The sequence below is a fragment of the Callithrix jacchus genome, chromosome 2 (genome assembly GCF_049354715.1).
Source record: "Callithrix jacchus isolate 240 chromosome 2, calJac240_pri, whole genome shotgun sequence".
NCBI lineage: Eukaryota > Metazoa > Chordata > Mammalia > Primates > Cebidae > Callithrix > Callithrix jacchus.
In genome coordinates this window covers 148,439,546-148,456,856 of record NC_133503.1, presented here as the reverse complement: position 1 = coordinate 148,456,856, position 17,311 = coordinate 148,439,546, and the positions used below count along the sequence as shown (strand labels likewise).

Here is a 17,311-nt window from a genome sequence, read left to right as displayed (position 1 = left end):
GCCCAGCGATTTGCATAGGCTCCGCCCCGGCCATAGGTTCCCCCTATCGGAGCCCCGCCTCAGCCTCTACGTCACGGAGGACACCCCGCCCCTTGTGCCCATACAAGGAGCGACGGGCCCTAGATGGCAGCGTGGCGTCGCGACGGCGTTGTGCGTGTCGCGCTTCCTTGTGCCGTTTATAGGGTCCCGGCACTTCCGCTGTCGGGTTAGAAGCGGCGCGGTCATGGCGGAGCGCGGACAGCAGCCTCCTCCCGCGAAACGGCTTTGCTGCCGGCCGGGCGGCGGCGGGGGCAGCAGCGGCGGCGGCGGCGGCGCGGGTGGCGGCTACAGCTCTGCCTGTCGACCCGGCCCACGCGCGGGCGGCGCGGCGGCGGCGGCGGCGTGCGGGGCCGGCGCGGCGCTGGGGCTGCTGCCGCCGGGCAAGACCCAGAGCCCCGAGTCGCTGCTGGACATCGCGGCGCGCAGAGTGGCGGAGAAGTGGCCGTTCCAGCGCGTGGAGGAGCGCTTTGAGCGCATTCCGGAGCCGGTGCAGCGCCGCATAGTCTATTGGTCTTTCCCCCGCAGCGAGCGGGAGATCTGCATGTACTCGTCCTTCAACACCGGCGGCGGCGCCGCGGGCGGCCCGGGCGACGACAGCGGCGGCCCCGGCGGCGCGGGCGGCAGCGCGGGCGGCGGCGGCGGCTCCTCGTCCTCCCCGGCCGCCACCTCGGCCGCCGCCGCCGCCGCCGCCACCGCCGCCGCCGCGGGGGCCGGGGCCCCGTCGGTGGGGGCCGCCGGGGCGGCGGACGGCGGCGACGAGACGCGGCTACCCTTCCGCCGGGGTATCGCGCTGCTGGAGAGCGGCTGCGTAGACAACGTCCTGCAAGTCGGTGAGTCACGGGGCAGCCGGGGACCGTCTGTCCGTCCGTCAGTCCCTGGGTGGGGGGGCGCCAGCTTCTCCCTTGCAGACAGCCCCCAGCCCCGCGCGCGCGCCAGTACTACCGCGGGTGCCCTCACCGGGACGGACGGTGCTCTGGAGCGGAGCGCCCATTTACTCCCTCTCTTCTCCGCTCCCCGTCGCCCCGGACGGGCCAGCGCGAATGGGAAATGAATCAGCAGGACGCGCCCCTTCGCGGGCTCCGCGCCCCGGGCCCGCGCTTCCCTCCCCGCATTCCTCCCGGGAGCACATCCTGGAGGTTGCTCGCCAGTTTCGGGGTGGATGTGGACAAAGGCGCGGGCGGACGGCCGGGCTCCCGCGAGGGTGTGTGTGGTGGGGCCGTGCGGGGCGGGGGAGGGGGCGCGGGCCGCAGACAATGCCGGCCGGGGCCGGGCCGGGGCCGGGCGGCTCGGCGCTCCCCCTTTTCCTATTGCTTGTCGCTGGCTCCTTTTTCTTCCTGGCCCCCGCCCCCCGCGTTTTGAGAGGAGGAGAATACATTTAAAGCCGCTCGGCGGCCGCTCCTTCCAGGGCTCCGACGGGCGAGCGGCCGCGGTGCTCCGGGGTTGCTGTGGCGTCTGGCCCCAGAGAGCTCCACCGGCCGTTCTGGGTTTCAATGTCTTTTTCCTCTTTGCGCCTCCTCAGTCTCGGAGCGGCGCAGGGGGGAGGTGGCGGGTGACCGGACCCGGACTCCGGAGGGACCACTCATCTGGAGGACGCCCTCTAATTAAAGGGCGCGAGCCCGAGAAGTAGCCGTTCGCGCTTCCTTTTCTGTGGAGCCTGCTCTAGACGCCCCTGTGCGGGCCGGGGCGCAGACCCGGTGCCCCGCTGCCCGAGTTTTGTTTGCGCCGGGTGTTCAGGTCGTGGTGCCCAGGGCGATCGGCGGTCAGCAGTTGCGGATTTGCCGCTCGCAGCCAAAGAGGTGAGCGGGCTGCAGGAGGAACTGGAGGCAGAGGGCTCGGCGGCTGCTCCCGCGTCCCCCCGGCGCGGCAGCCCGGCACTACCCAGCACTTTGTTCTCATTTTCAGGTTTATTTGTGCCCCTTTCAGTTTTCTGTCACCCCCCAAAAAGGAGAAACCAAACAAAAGAGTCTCTTTATTTCTTTTCAGGGCTCGTTAAGTAGAAGATGTTTGACAAAGGCGAGAAAAGGACTTGTGATTTAGAGCTGCACAGCCCTCCTTTCTCTGACAGATCATGAGAGTTTTCTCAAATACCTTAGTTTAAAAGCGTCCCCTGCTCCCCCTCCCCCAAAATGTTTTTTCCCCCTGTCCAGATCTTTTTCAGCCTTAGCGATGGGAATGTTTGAGCCAGACTGAAAAGAACAATGCTGTAGTGGAACTCCTTATGTTTTTTTCCTGATTGCAAATGGCATTTTTTTTGACCCCCTCCCATGTTAGCGTACTTGAAATTGTAGCATGGTTAACCCGGCACCGAATGAATGGGGATAGATTTGGACGCATCTCTGTCTCTTTGATTTTTAACTTAATCCTTTTTCTCTTTCTGTAGTCAGTTCCTTTTATCCTTTCCTTCTTTGGGAGTAGGGTGGGGGTCTGGATGGGGCCCCAAGAGAGAATTAAGATTTGTTTTAATCCTGTCTGGTTAATTTGAATTCTAATGCAATCTGCAGACGTGATTTTCTGCATGGTCATTTATTTCCAAAGGCAGCCCCCAGTGTTGCCTTTTCTATGTTGGGCACTCTTTCCTTCTGTCTAGAGGGGGTTTAGCTTTTGAGGCTAAACAAATCTAATTAACATTCTTTCAAGTTATACCTTTTTTTTTGTTTGTCTGTTTCCTGCCGGATAGAGATGGATGGAAGCATATCTATGGCTTCTCAGGATAACAAACTAGAGTCTGCGAATTTTTATAGCTTGGCTGGCAATGTGGAGGGTTTTTTTTTTTTTTTCTTTCCCTGTGCTTGACTCTGCTTGCAAGCAATGAGGAATGACAGGAGAGCACATAGGGAGGGTTTCTTGGCTGATTGCATTTAAGCCAGGAATTCACTGTGAAAATAAAGCCAAGGGGCGATAAATAAAAGAGGCAATCTTCTCTAGGAGACAGACACACAGCGTGGGCTTTGCCTGCTTTCATCAGTGGAAGAGGCCTGGGTGAGTAGTTGTAAAAGAAAATAGTAACTTTTTGAATAGTCCCCAAAGGGGAAGGAGGCCACTGAATGGAATTGGCAGTGGTTGACGTGAAGTGGTGTGATGTTTCTAGTGTAGTTTAAAAGTTGACCACCACTTCAGAAACACATGCGTGCTAAACAAGTGTTACACAAATTGTGGAAAATAGTCTTTTTTCGCCTCTGAGTTCTGCCAGTTGCCTTAACTTCCAAGTTGTATTACTTGTGCCAGTTAGCTTTAGAGATGGAAGGTTGTTAAATGCCTGGCAGCTGGCACTGTGAGATAGAACACTTATAATCAGGGTTTCCCCCACTCCCCTTTATGGAGAATGGAGAGAGACTGGTTAGATTAACCATTTAATTTAGCTTCAGGTTGTGGTTTGCATTGATATACTAACTTGAAAGGCTTATTTTATAGTTCTGATTTGAGGCAGAACTCTTTGTTTCAGTTTCCTGAAATGGAAAGAACAAAATACTTTGTTGATAGTACCATAAAGCAGTTTTCTGGTATTGCAAAATTACAATTTTATACAGAAAGTATTCATTGACTTTCATAGAGATGATTAAATTATAGCTACAATAGGGAATATCTAGTTGTTGGCCTTTATATTACATTTATGCTGTTGATTATTTAAGGATTGAGGGGCTTGTTAGAAATTAAACCTATTGGTAATAACTATTTTTCAACTCCTAGATTTTAAGAAGAAATTTAGGAGAAAAAATTATGCCTTTGTTATAGTATTTGTAAGCAATGTTTAGTTGGCACACAGCTGCCCATCAGTTGATTATAGGAAAGTTTTAGAGAAAGAGTAGTTGGCTTATTTTTGTTAAGTAATTTATATTGCGGGGCATAGTGGCTCATGCCTGTAATCCCCACACTTTGGGAGGTTAAGGTGGGTGGATCGTTTGAGCTCAGAAGTTCTAGACCAGACTGGGCAACATGGTGAAACCCTGTTTCTACCAAAAATACAAAAACTTAGCCAGACTTGGTGGCATCCATCTGTGGTCCCAGCTTCTTGGGAGGTTGAGGTGGAAGATCACTTGAGCCCAGGAGGCGGAGGTTGCAGTGAGCTGAGATCGTACCACTGCACTCCAGTCTGGGTGACAGAGTAAGACTCTGTCTCAAAAAAAAAAAAAAAATGATCTTGGAAGGGAGCTGTCTCTGCAGGTGCTAGTATGTAGGTGTTATCAAAATCTTTTAAGTAATGATTTAGAAGTTATATTAAAAGAATTTCCCCAAGTTACTGTCTGTGAAAGAGCTTCCCCTGGTAGGACCTGAAACTCAAACTTGTAAAGGAAAAGATAGATAAATTTAATAGGAAAAAAATCAAAAAGGGCCAGATGCAGTGGCTCATGCCTGTAATCCCAGCACTTTGGGAGGCTGATGTGGGCGGCTCACTTGAAGTCAGGAGTTTGAGCCCAGCCTGGCCAACATAGTGAAACCCCGTCTCTACCAGAAAATACAAAAGTTAGTCAGGCGCCATGGCACATGCCTGTAATGTCAGCTACTTGGGAGGTTGAGGCAGGAGAATCGCTTGAACCCCGGAGGTGGAGGTTGCAGTGAGCTGAGATTGCACCATTGCACACTCAGCCTGCGCAACAGAGTGTGACTCTGCCTCAAGAGGAAAAAAAAAAATCAAAAAGTTTCTGTAGGACTGAAAACACTACAAATCAAATTAAGTAGTTAACTGGGCCAAATATTTACAGCACATTGGACCAGAGGCCAGTAGAAAACTTATAAAAATTGGCAAGACAAGAGATAGCTAAAAAAATGGGCAACATTTCACAGAGGAAGAAATGTAGATGGACAATAAACATTCTCATCTTCACTCTTACATAGAGATGCAAATAGGCTGGGCAAGGTGGCTCACGCCTGTAATCCCAGCACTTTGGTAGGTTGAGGCGGGCAGATCACCTGAGGTAAGGAGTAGGAGACAAACCTGGCCTACATGGTGAAACCTCATCTTCACTAAAAATACAAAAATTAACTGGTGCAGTTGCCGGCACCTGTAATCCCAGCTACTTGGGAGGCTGAATGAAGCAAGAGTCGCTTGAATCTGGGAGGCAGAGGTTGCAGTGAGCTGAGATCGTGCCACTGCAGTCCAGCCTGGGTGGCAGAGGGATTTCCTTCTTAAAATTAAAAAAAAAAAAAAAAAAAAAAAGAGAGATGCAAATAAAAATCAGATGCCATTTTCATCTACCACATTGGTGAAGACTAACGAGATAATACCCAGAATTGGTTGAAGAGATAGGGAAAAAGGATACTACCTATCCTACTACTTGGCATCAACTTTTTCTGTCTTGTTAAGGAATTTATCCTATAGATAATATTGACATGAGTATGTGAAGATGTTCTGTATAGTGATGCTCATTGCAGTGTGGTTTGCAAGAGTGAAAAGCTGGTGTTAACCTAAATTTCTACAGAAAGGAAGTGCTTAAATACTCAATGGAATACTATGCAATTATGAAAAGATGAATTAGATTTATATATATTGATGAGGAAAGATGACCAGAATATTTAAAAACAAGTCAAAAACTTCTTATAGTATGCCGCAATTTGTGTTTAAAACAAAAAAGATAGATTTGCGTATAGATAGATGAAAATGTAAGGCTACACAGCAGCCATGGAAGTATGGGTAATTTTCCGGAAGGGCAGTTAAGTGAATGGTCAAGGTTTTGGGGGGACTTTTACTTTTTCCTTTATACTTACTTTATGGTTGGGTTTTTCTTAAAACTAGAAGCATGTGTTTTTGCAATACACTTACAAAAATTATCCTTGAGTTTTTAATTTATATTGTTTTGGTTTGTTTGCATATGTGTGTGTTTGTGTATGCTTGAGTGTGTGAGTGTGAGGTCCCTTCTGAAGGAAGGAGATAAGTTTTAAAAGGAATGGCCTTTTCCTTTTTTCCTAGTTGCTTTTGGGAGAAAAGCGTACCTCTGAGAATTCTACTAACACCCTGGTAAACAAATTCTTATGCTCTTTTCAGATTCAAAACTTAAAATTTGTTTCGTGCTTTTTTTGGGGGCAGGGTGGCAGTAAAAGGCAGTAAGTGGAGAACATAATTAGAATTAAGATGAGCACAAATTTCAGTCAGATAATTATTGGTTTTTGAGTATTTTTGTTTTTCTTTACAGACCAGAGATTACTATCTAAAGGTGATTCTGAATGCACATCGAAAATTGGTTGTTTGTTTATTGATGGTAGTATGTTTCATTAAATGCATTTTCAAGGTTAGAATAATACAGAATAATTTTATGTCAGATCCTACTCTTTCTCTGTCTTTTGATTAATAAAGAAATGCACAATACATATCGAAACTAGGTTGCATAGGTATTTTTTTGTTCTTTTGTGTGAGTTGAGATGTTTGATTTATATATGTAATTTTGAAAGTATTTCAGTACCTGATAGGTTCTTACCATTGTTCTGAAAGAAGTTAAATTTTCATTTAGGAATATTTGGAATTTGTTTTCATACTTAGTTCTCTGAAGGTTAATATTGCTCCACGGAGAAAATCTAAAATGTTGAGGAGACAGTGACAATAATGGAAGGTGAAAATGGTGGATTTGTGTTAAGCAAACATTTTGATTCTCTCTAAATTCTTTAATTTCTTGCAGCTCGGTTGTGTTACAAGTACACCCTTGAATTGAAAAGGCAGTCCTCATTTTTTTTCCACTTTGCATTGAGTTTCATCAATTTTATAGGTATGAGACTGATGCCTTTTTTTTTAGAAACATCAGGATGCTGGTGGAACATGTCCTTTTAATAGAAGAATTATTGCGATTAATTGAACAGTTTAAGTCATTATTGTCTTAAGTATGTCCTCCCAGATCTTTAAGATTTTTATTCTGGGCCTCTTTTCTTTTCATAATGGATAATCAATTGCTGTCTCAATTCTAACCCTATAAATGTTTCGTATTTCGGGACGGCATCTGTTTCTGCTTACACTCATATTCACGGTTTAGTTAAGAATGTGATTTCAGCTAGTAATATGTTCAGTGATCAGTATGGCACTGTAGGAATGACATGTTTTCTTTTATAGGAGTTGTCCCTTTGAAAAGTCACGAGACTAGCCTGGGCAACATGGTGAAACCCTATCTCTACTAAAAATGCAAAAAATTAGCTGTGCATACTGGCACGCCCCTGTAATCCCTGCTACTTAGCAGGCTGAGGCAGGAGAATTGCCTGAACCCAGGAAGAGGAGGCTGCAGTGAGCTGAGATCATACCACTGTACTCTATCTAGCCTGGGCGACGGAGTGAGACCCTGTCTCAAAAAAAAAAAAAAAAAAAAAAACCAAAAAAACCCCACATAATTAGATCTGTATTATTTCCACATGCTTCCATGCTGTATATTTTTGTGTTAGATTGTAAATTGTTGTTGACCTAAACTCTTAAATTTAAGAGCACAAATATTCTAAAAATGAAAGATTGTAGGTAAGTATATATTTCTTAGAAACAAAGCAGATTATAGACAGGCCTTTTTAAAAAGGTAATAAATGATATGAAACCCACAAAACCATTTTTAGTTACTTTTCAAATTACCATGGTATTTTTTTTTTTAGATGGAATCTTGCTCTGTTACCCAGGCTGGAGTGCAGTGGTGTGATGTCAGCTCACTGCAAACTCCACCTCCTGGGTTCAAGTGATTCTCCTGCCTCAGCCTCCTGAGTAGCTGGGACTACAGGTGCCTGACACCACATCTGTCTAATTTTGTTTTGTATTTTTAGTAGAGGCAGGTTTCACTGTATTGATCAGGCTGGTCTTGAACTTGTGACCTCAGGTGATCTGCCCACGTCGTCCTCCAAAAGTGGTGGGATTACAGGCATGAGCCACTGAGCCCGGACGATATAATTTCTAAAATAGTGCTTTGTCACAACAAAAAGACTAATTTAGTTTTTGTGGTTTATTAATTTTTTAACATATAAATATTTGGAGATTACTGTATATTCAAAACCACAAGCTGTTTCCCCCTTTAAATGCATCTTGTTTGGAAAAATCAGTATCAAATGATAATTTGGAGAAAAGTGTTACTGAGTCTGGTCTCATGAAGAGACGTTTTGTTTGTGAATCCCACCCAGATCCCAAAAGTAAAGTGTTTCTGTTAGATAAAAACCTGGTTTTGTCTTTTCAGTTTTTGCTCAGTGCCCTGTGTTCCTCTAAGAATATGCTTTGTACTTGGTTTTCAGTTCTTTAAAAATAGGACGCTTCCTTAATTTTTTTCATCTAGGAAAGATAGCTAAAGCAAGCTTTGGAGACAGTGTGGTGCAAAATTGCTTGACATTTTAAACTTCCAGCTGATTGAAAGATTGACTTTCAGCTGATAGTAAACTGTTGCTTGAGTCTGCTAAATGTTTTATGTCTGCGGAATTTGCTTAGCTAATTAGCTAATTTTGTGTCAGCTAATATATGTGTGTGTATATATGTCTACACATAAGATATATGCTATTGATGTCCACAGGTGAACAGAAAAGGAGACAAGTTAACCCAGGTATAATTTGAATGTTGTAACCACATGCATATTTCAGTGACCCTTCTGTACAGATTTACAGTTCCATTTCTTCTTAAAACAAAATACGTTGAAAGAAGAAAGGTGTTTTTGTAAATAAAATACTCTTGCATTATAGTTGTTATCTACTAGTAGAGCTATGGAGATTTTAGAGATAAAAAGGTAACTTCAATTCCAGGCTTTCTGATTTTCCTGATAAGAAAACTGAGGCCCAAAGATGCTGAGTAAATTGTTTAGAGTGGCATAGGAAATGGCAAAGCTGTGTTGAATCTTTTTCTACTGTTTAGGTCGTGTCTTAGTTTGGTAGTCTCTGAAATCAAAGCGAGCATATTCTTGATGTAAATTGGACTCTTTGGAGAGGTTATTTGGCTAATATTTATTGAATGTTACAAATGTATGCCTATATAGTAGTTGCAGGATAAATTCTAATGGCTGAAGTATAGTAATGGTTCTGGCATGCTCAATTTGTGCTAGTGTAAAACACATTTGTAGATATTTGGAAATTGTAGTAATGTTACGAGATTAAAGTTCAGAAAATGTTACCATTGCTAACTACAAAACTGTATTACAGCTGTGTGATTATACAGCAGGTCCTTGAATAACATTGTTTGATTATATCATTGATAAGAAAATTAAAAAGTCAATTCTGGCCAGGGCCATTATCTTGGGTGGAGTTTGCATGGTTTGCCTATGTCTGTATGAGTTTTCTTTGAGTACTCTGGTTTCCTCCTACATCCCAAAGATGTGCACGTAAGGCGAATTGTTCCATCTAAATGGCCCCAGTCTGAACGAGTGTGGGCGTGTGTGAGTGTGCCCTGCGATGGGGTGGTGTCTCGTCCAGGGTGGGTTCCTGCCTTTATCCCTGAGGTGCTGGGACAGGCTCTGGCCACCTGCTACCTTGAACTGGAATAACTGGGTGAAGAATTCATAATATCATCATTAAATGTATGTACATTTCACATTCATTTCAATGTTTAATATTGAAAATGTATTGGTCTTTATTTAGAAGTTGGTGATGTTTTTGTGACCAGAAATATGCCATAGGAAATTACTGTTTATGTCAATTAGCCTGTGATAAAATTGGTTTTCTAATATGTCATTTTGATTAAAGTCAGTTTCCAAGAACCTATTGATGGCATTAAGTGAGGACTTGCTGTTACATGAAAGTATACATAAACCCATGTAACAAAGAACTCATGGAAGTTTGAAGTGCTTATACAGAACAACAGAAGTTTGCTCTCTACTTAGTGTGTATATGGAAACTTTTCCATTATTGTTTGTATTTGACTAGGTTTTAAAATATAATTGTTTTTGTCAATGTGCTTCCTCCTTCTTTATCAGTATATAGTATATACATAATCCTTCGGGATATGCCTATATGTGTATGCACTTCTTTCACAAAAATGATGTGGCCTCCAAACTGCAGTACTCTGTAACTTTTTTTTTTTTTTTGAGGTGGAGTTTCACTGTTGTTACCCAGACTGGAGTGCAATGGCAAGATCTCCGTTCACCACAACCTTTGCCTCCTGGGTTCAAGCAATTCTCCTGCCTCAGCCTCCCAACTAGCTGGGACTACAGGAGTGCACCACCATGCCCAGCTAATTTTTGTATTTTTAGTAGAGATGGGGTTTCACCTTGTTGACCAGGATGGTCTCGATCTCTTGACCTCGTGATCCACCCACCTCGGCCTCCCAGAGTGCTGAGATTATAGGTGTGAGCCACAGCGCCTGGCCTTTTTTTTGTTTTTTTGTGATGGAGTCTCCCTTTGTTGTCCAGGCTGGAGTGTAGTGGCACAATCTTGGCTTGCTGCAGCCTCTGCCTCCTGGGTTCAAGTGATTACCTCACCCTCCTGAGTAGCTGGGATTACAGGCATGTGCCGTCATACCTGGCTAATTTTTGTAGTTTTAGTAGGGATGGGATTTTACCATGTTGGCCAGGCTGGTCTCAAACTCCTGACCTCAAGTGATTCACCCACCTCAACCTCCTGAAGTGCTAGGATGACAGGTGTGAGCCACCACACCCGCCCTTTAAAGCCTTTTTGTATGACTTGGGGGAGCTCTTCACTGAACCAGCTGGATGAGAGTTATGGTGAGACTTTTAATACTGCTACAACATTTACTAATAGTAAGAGTAATAACAGCTAACATTTTCATAATGCTTAACCAGGTGCGAATACTGCACTATCTACTTTACGTATTAACAACAGCCATATGAGTTAGGCACCATTATTGTTTCTATTTTACAGATGAGCAAACTGAAACACAGGGAAAAAAGTACAAATAACTTTTGTTGCTGTTAAAAGCAGAGCCAGACACACACAGCCCCTTTGGCTGGTGCTCAAGCAGTACTGCCCATGATGCATCATCATTACCTATTCTAAAAGGTTTAGCTTTACAGTTTCTTGCTACTTTCTAGAGTGACTTTTCACAGTGGCCTGGATTTTAAATTGTGATCATAGGTATGCTTTTAAAATTGAGATAATTTCTTTAAAAATTATCAGGATATTTACACATAAGGATTTAAAAAATTTCGGTTGTGGTAAAACGGACGTACTATAATATTGACCATCTTAACCATTTTTATGTGTGTGGTTCAGTGGTGTTAACTATGTTTACCTTGTTACGCAAATAATCTCCAGAACTTTAAAATTTTACTTGAAAAACCATTATATTAAAAGCAAGTCTTTTAGGAATTAATTCCAGCTTTGGAGGATGGTTGTGTTGGGTTATTTTGATCATCTTCTGTGAGTTGTTAAGTTTTGAAAGAGAAATTAACTTGCAGATTAGATCTAATATATATGCAGCAAAGTTAGGTTTTCAGAGTATATTTGAGAAATTAAATATCTCATTTTAAGGTCCTTTTAAAATGTTACAATTATGTTATTTTCTGTTGCTGGTAAAGAGATTTGACATTCTTTGAAGGAGATAGTTTTTATCTGCAATTCCTGAACACTGATGTTAATTGGAAGGATGCAGTAGAACCTGTCAGGACACTTAAACTCTTACTAACTGAATAAGCTGATCAGATAAATTGGAAGCTCATTTAGTAAATTAAGGTGCTTGAAATTCAGGTGACTTGTTCCCTCTTTCTGCCTTATTTAAGAGTCTGTTTACGTAAAGTATTTTTCATTGTTAATTGGTGCCAGATCTCTAATGTTGGAAGATTTTATACGGAAAATATACATAAGATAGCATGTAGAATAAGTCCACAAAGGCAGGTTTTAAATTCTCTTAGATAATTACATTAGTACAGATTAGAATTTCGTATATGCCAAGTTGTACATGTTAAATGTTTGCTCACAGTGACCAGCATTTTTATGAGTGTAGTACTGTGTAGGGGTTCTATAATTTAGGTATAAGGGACATACCTGGAGCCTCTTCTGGTGTGGCTATTGGTCTTTGTTGATAGAGGCCTGCAGAGGCTGAAGACAGCACTGTATTTGGTATTTGGTCATGCTGAACCTTTACTCCTACTTTCTATTAATTCATTTCTACAAAGAAGATGGTCATGATTTTTATAAGTGCTTGTCATAAAACAAGATTCTAAAACCCAAATACCAGGTTTGTAATCTGGTTGTTTTATATGAGCAAACTTTTGAATATGTTAGCCCTGTTCCTTTATGACTTTGTTTTTTAGTGTTCTACAAGCTTCCTTACCCTTAGCACTTTGGGTTTTGTATTTTTTTTTGAGACAGCATCTCTCTCTGTCACCCAGGCTGGAGTGCCGTGGTTCAGTCTTAGCTCACTGCAGTCTCTCCAGTCTCTGCCTCCTGGACTCAAGTGATTCTTGTGCCTCAGCCTCCTGAGAAGATGGGATTACAGGCAAGTGCTACCATGCATGGCTAAGTTTTTGTATTTTTAGTAGAGATGGGGTTTCACCATGTTGATCAGGCTGGTCTGGAACTCTTGACCTCAGGTGATCCACCCATCTTTGCCTCCCAGAATGTTGGGATTACACGTGTGAGTCACTGGGCCTGGCCAGGATTTGTATTCTTGATGCCATTTTAGAGTTCTTCTTCCCTCCTTCTCCCAGATATAGCTTGTGTAATTTTTATCTGATATACCTTCAACCCAATAACCTAGACAGTCTTTTCAGGATTGTGGTTTATACTTTCTCTAGACAGTGGTAAAGCTAATAACTGAAATGACCAATGGCTGCTTTGTGATGATGGCAGAGTAGAATCAAGTGAGACTTGAGGGCAGCAGGTGCGGAAGGCTCTGAACCCAACCTGCCTCACAGCTCCAGTTTGTTCTTTGTTTCCTTCCCTTTTCTTTCTTCTCTTCATCTAGCCTTTCCATTTTTGGGGATGGGGTGGGGGAAGGGAGGAGAAAAGAGAGTGTGGTAGAAAAAAAGACACATCAGCAGAGGTAAGTAATACCTACTGAGAGTATATTCCATTTCTCTCATTCTCTTCAGTTGTCCCCTGCTTCCTCCAGTCACCCTTTAGGGAAATAAAGTTGAGGTCAGAAGGACCTATGTGTTACAGCTGCTGCTTAGCTGCTATTTTTAGCATGGCTCTAAATCAGGCTGGCACTAGGCCATGATGGCACAGGGCCAGCCTGTTGTGGGACTGCTCACAAATGTCAAAAACTTAACTTTTAGTTATCAAACAAAACTAAATTTCAGATGTATTCTGTGGTGTGGTACTCCATTTGCTTTTATTTTTTTGAAATAGAATGTACATGTTTTTAGAAGTGATTGATTTTTAATAGTAGTCATACATAAATCTTGGAACATGTAACAAAAAACTATAGTTTATTTTACATGTTCCAAGTATGAGAAGGATTTAAGAATTGTCTTTTCAGACATGTCCAGTTGAATACTTTGATTTTGTGGTGCCACCAAGAGGTGGGAAATTTGCTTGATTTATTTACTATGCCATGGGCATCTTTAAAATTGCTGTAGTGGTTGAAGTTGTGAAGTCTGAATTGGTTTATGTAATTATAGGTGCCATCAGACATTAAAAAGAAACACATACTGTTTTTTCTGCAGTTATCAGTGTTCTCTGGACTAACTCATTTGTGTGTGTTTACATTTGGTTAATACTCCAGTAACAGGTTTAACTAAAGCTTACTATTCATTTTTGTAGGGAGCAGCTAGGTTTTAGTTGAAATATTAGTATCTGGGTCTAGAGAATATACATCCCAGAGCCAGTATTATGTAGATTGTATTTGCAAATTGAGTTTAAAGTTTTTGGATGCATATATGAATTTAAGAACTTGACTATCTGTTGCACTCATAATGAAAAATAATGTTGTATTCTTTGGAAAGAAAAATATCACAAGGTGAATTTATCTTTGGAAGGGACTTCAGTAAGAAGAGTAGTATTTGTTTTCTTTCTATAAAGGTACATAGAAAAGCTGAGGGCATGTTGGGGATGATTTGTGGTGTACCATGGGCTGCACTGAATATAAATAGAAACACTGATGATTATTCAGTTATTCAATGAGTAGTGGAATAATGTACTTAAATCCATTGGATGGCAGGATAATGTTTAGTAGTGCATTGATCTGACACCCTTCTTAAGGTAACACAAAATAGTTGGCCAAAATAACTAGAAATAGAATCAATTTGGTTTTCTTTAAGGTGATTATTGGATGAATTTTGCTGAATTTACTTTTAGGGAGATAAGAAAGCTTAAGTTGAGGGATTTAGTGAAAGGTGGATAGTGTGGTCTAGTATCCTACAGAAGGCAGATGTTTTAGAGTTTATTTACATTCTTACATTTTTTTTTTTTTAGATGGAGTCTTGCTCTGTGGCCCAGACTGGAGTGCAGTGGCATGATCTCCACTCACTGCAACCTCCGCCTCAGGTGATTTTCCTGCCTCAGCCTCCTGAGTAGCTGGGATTACAGGCGCCTGTCACCATGCCCGACTAATTTTTGTATTTTTTTTAGTAGAGACGAGGTTTCACCATGTTGACCAGGCTGGTCTTAAAACTCCTGACCTCAGGTGATTCACCCATCTTGGCCTTCCAAAATGCTGGGATTACAGGCATGAGCCACCGCGCCTGGCACACATTCTTATATCACAGGTTCTTATATTTTAGATGAGAGCAACTTGGGTAGTTTGCTGAATTATTAGGAAATATAGTGAATATCTTGGGGATAGAATATCAAGTTTATCGAACTATATCATAGTGTAGTAATCATACAATAGAGTATCTTTCTGCAGTTAAAAGAGTAGATATTTTAAAAGTGGCTTGGAGAGATAGTTGACCTATTGATATCAATGTATCTCTCTAGATAGGTATATATGTATAATTTAATATGATGCATAGAACATTCTCAACTACTGGATGTTAGTAGGTAAGTGACTACCTTGTGTATCCTTAATGCTATTTACGTTTTGTTTAGGTGAGTCACGTAAATGATGTGAGCTCCAGCTTAACATGCCTTATTAAAACCAAAGTTTAGTAGGTAGTTTGATTATTGCTGTTTAGAGTTCTTAGAAGCAAAGTGCTCAGATGACTTTCCTTATCAGAACTTGTCGGAGCAGTTTCTTTGCAGTTTTCATGGATCTCTCTTAGCAACATATTGAAAAGGCATTTTGTTTAAGCTGTTTCATAAATAGCAAATTCCAAAGGCCTGGATTGTGTTGCATTTTTGCTTTCAATAATGACTACTACAGTGGGGGAAAAAGCCTTTAAGAAACACTATTCATTTTAATAATTTGTAGCAAAATATTATTATTTTAAAATGGATTTTTAAAAAAAGTACAGATTCAAGTTTAATTCAAGGGTTTTCACTGTTTTTATTAAAGATTTTCTTAGTTTGGGCTGGACATGGTGGTTCACATCTGCAATCCTAGCACTTTGGGAGGCGGAGGTGGGCGGACATGAGGTTGAGAGGTCAAGACTCTCCTTCCCATCATAGTGAAACCCTGTGTATGCTAGAGGTGCAAAAATTAGCTGGGCTCGTGCCTGTGGTCTCAGCTGCCCAGGAGGCTGAGGTGGGAGAATCGCTTGAACCTGGGAGGTGGAGGTTGCAGTGATCCGAGATTACGCCACTGTACTCCAGCCTGGTGGCAGAGCGAGACTCCGTCTAAAAAAAAAAAAATCATAGTTTATATTTTACATGTGTTAGATAACAATTGGTGATATAATAGCTAGTAACTATGAGTTTATTCAAAATTTACTCATGTTAATGAGGTCTGAATTTGTTTCAATAGCTCACAGCTACTCCGTGTGGCATTTTGCTGATGAATTGTACCCATCCCTAAATTACCAAGTTACACAGAGGAGCTGACCCTGAACAACATCTGGCAGTATTACGTGTTGTGCAAGAACAGGAAAGACAAATAGCAAGCTCTGTGCAACATATATGGTGGCATCATCATTTGTCAGGCCATCATCTTCTGGCAGACTCATCGAAATGCCAAGTGGTTGACCGTGGAGATGATGCACGCTGGCCACCAGGTGTCTTTTTGTTAAGTGGAGAGCTGACCATGGAGCAGTGAGTATCTGTCATTCAGAAGTTTCAGGATAAGAAGGTTCTCATAACAACCAGTGTTTGCACTGGAGGGATTGATGTGAAGCAAGTCACCATTGTGATCTTTGATCTTCCTGTAAACCAAGCAGAGGAGCCAGACTTTGAGACCTACCTCCAGTGTGTAGGGTGGACAGAATAGCTTTAGTAAAAGGCCTCACCCTACAATATTACTGAAGCAAATAAGCTGTGTGTACTTACGAAAATCCAAGACCACTGTAGCTTTTAGCAGCTGGACCACAAAGACATAGAAGAAACGGAAAAGATTAAATATTAAAGAGAAAACTGTATTGTTTGTGAGAATATTCTAATTTATGATAGAATGTCCTGGTGAGTTTTGAAGATCATTTTGTATGTTGACACTTTTTCGATGTGAAACTCACAAATGGCAAGATAAGTGTCACAGTATCCTTAGTTGTAAGACCTGAAGTCTTTTTGAAACGAAGTTGATGTTAAGCATGTGATTATTTTGAATTAAAAAAAGCAAGATTTAAAAAGAATATAGTTTGTATTTTTAAAATAGCATATGTGTGAGGGAGTCTTGGTGGTAGTGGGTTAAGCTGTGGTGGATTAAGCTCTGAAAAACACAAAAAGTTCATGTAGCAATGTTTAGATTTAGAAAGTTCTCACCCCTACCTCGTTCAGTTATTTATACTTCATTGGGTTGCTTATTTAATGTTCTTGTATAAAAACTTTTTACTTCTTGATTTTTCCCCTTCATACTTCCTATTAAAGATAGGAAACATTAAAATTTAGAATATAATCTGTAAAAGTTCAGTGTATGACAGTCTATTTTAGGGATTTCTTGACTATCACATTTTTAAACTGCTAGTTTAAAAATTTACTCCATGAATTGCTATTTTCTTCTTTGATCCTTTACAATTGTGCAACAATTAATTTTCTCTTGTTTTCCTCATCTTAGAACTGAGTTTTGAACCCAGCTCTTTTAGGAATCCTTAGTAATTCTAAAACATTCTATGTCTTAGATTCCTTAGTTTCCTCTTAGAAATCTGTAATAGTAAACCAGATCTTTTTAACATAATCTGGCTTCCTTTCTAGATTGAGAGGCATTCTGTCACTCCAGTGTATGTTGGTAGACCTTCTGAATTCTGTAAGGGATTGTTGTGGAGACTGAACCTCCCCTGATTCATGGTCTTTTCCAAATTTGAGAACACAACTGTGGAACTCATCCTTAATGTAAAAATTGGAGAAAATTAGGGACAATTTGTTTTTATGAGAAATCAGAATATCCTTTGTAGGACTGTAGATATCTAAGCATCATTGATGG

General features: G+C 41.7%; 1 protein-coding gene across 1 annotated transcript in view; it reads left to right on the top strand.

The window, feature by feature from the left end:
* The first annotated feature begins 208 nt into the window (after positions 1-208).
* ZSWIM6 (zinc finger SWIM-type containing 6) overlaps positions 209-17,311 on the top strand; it is a 212,942-nt gene continuing 195,839 nt past the window's right edge. The window contains exon 1 of the mRNA XM_035291529.3: positions 209-869. Within this exon, the coding sequence (XP_035147420.2) occupies positions 224-869 (646 nt within the window). The 5' untranslated portion in view covers positions 209-223. The remainder of the gene's footprint in view (positions 870-17,311) is intronic.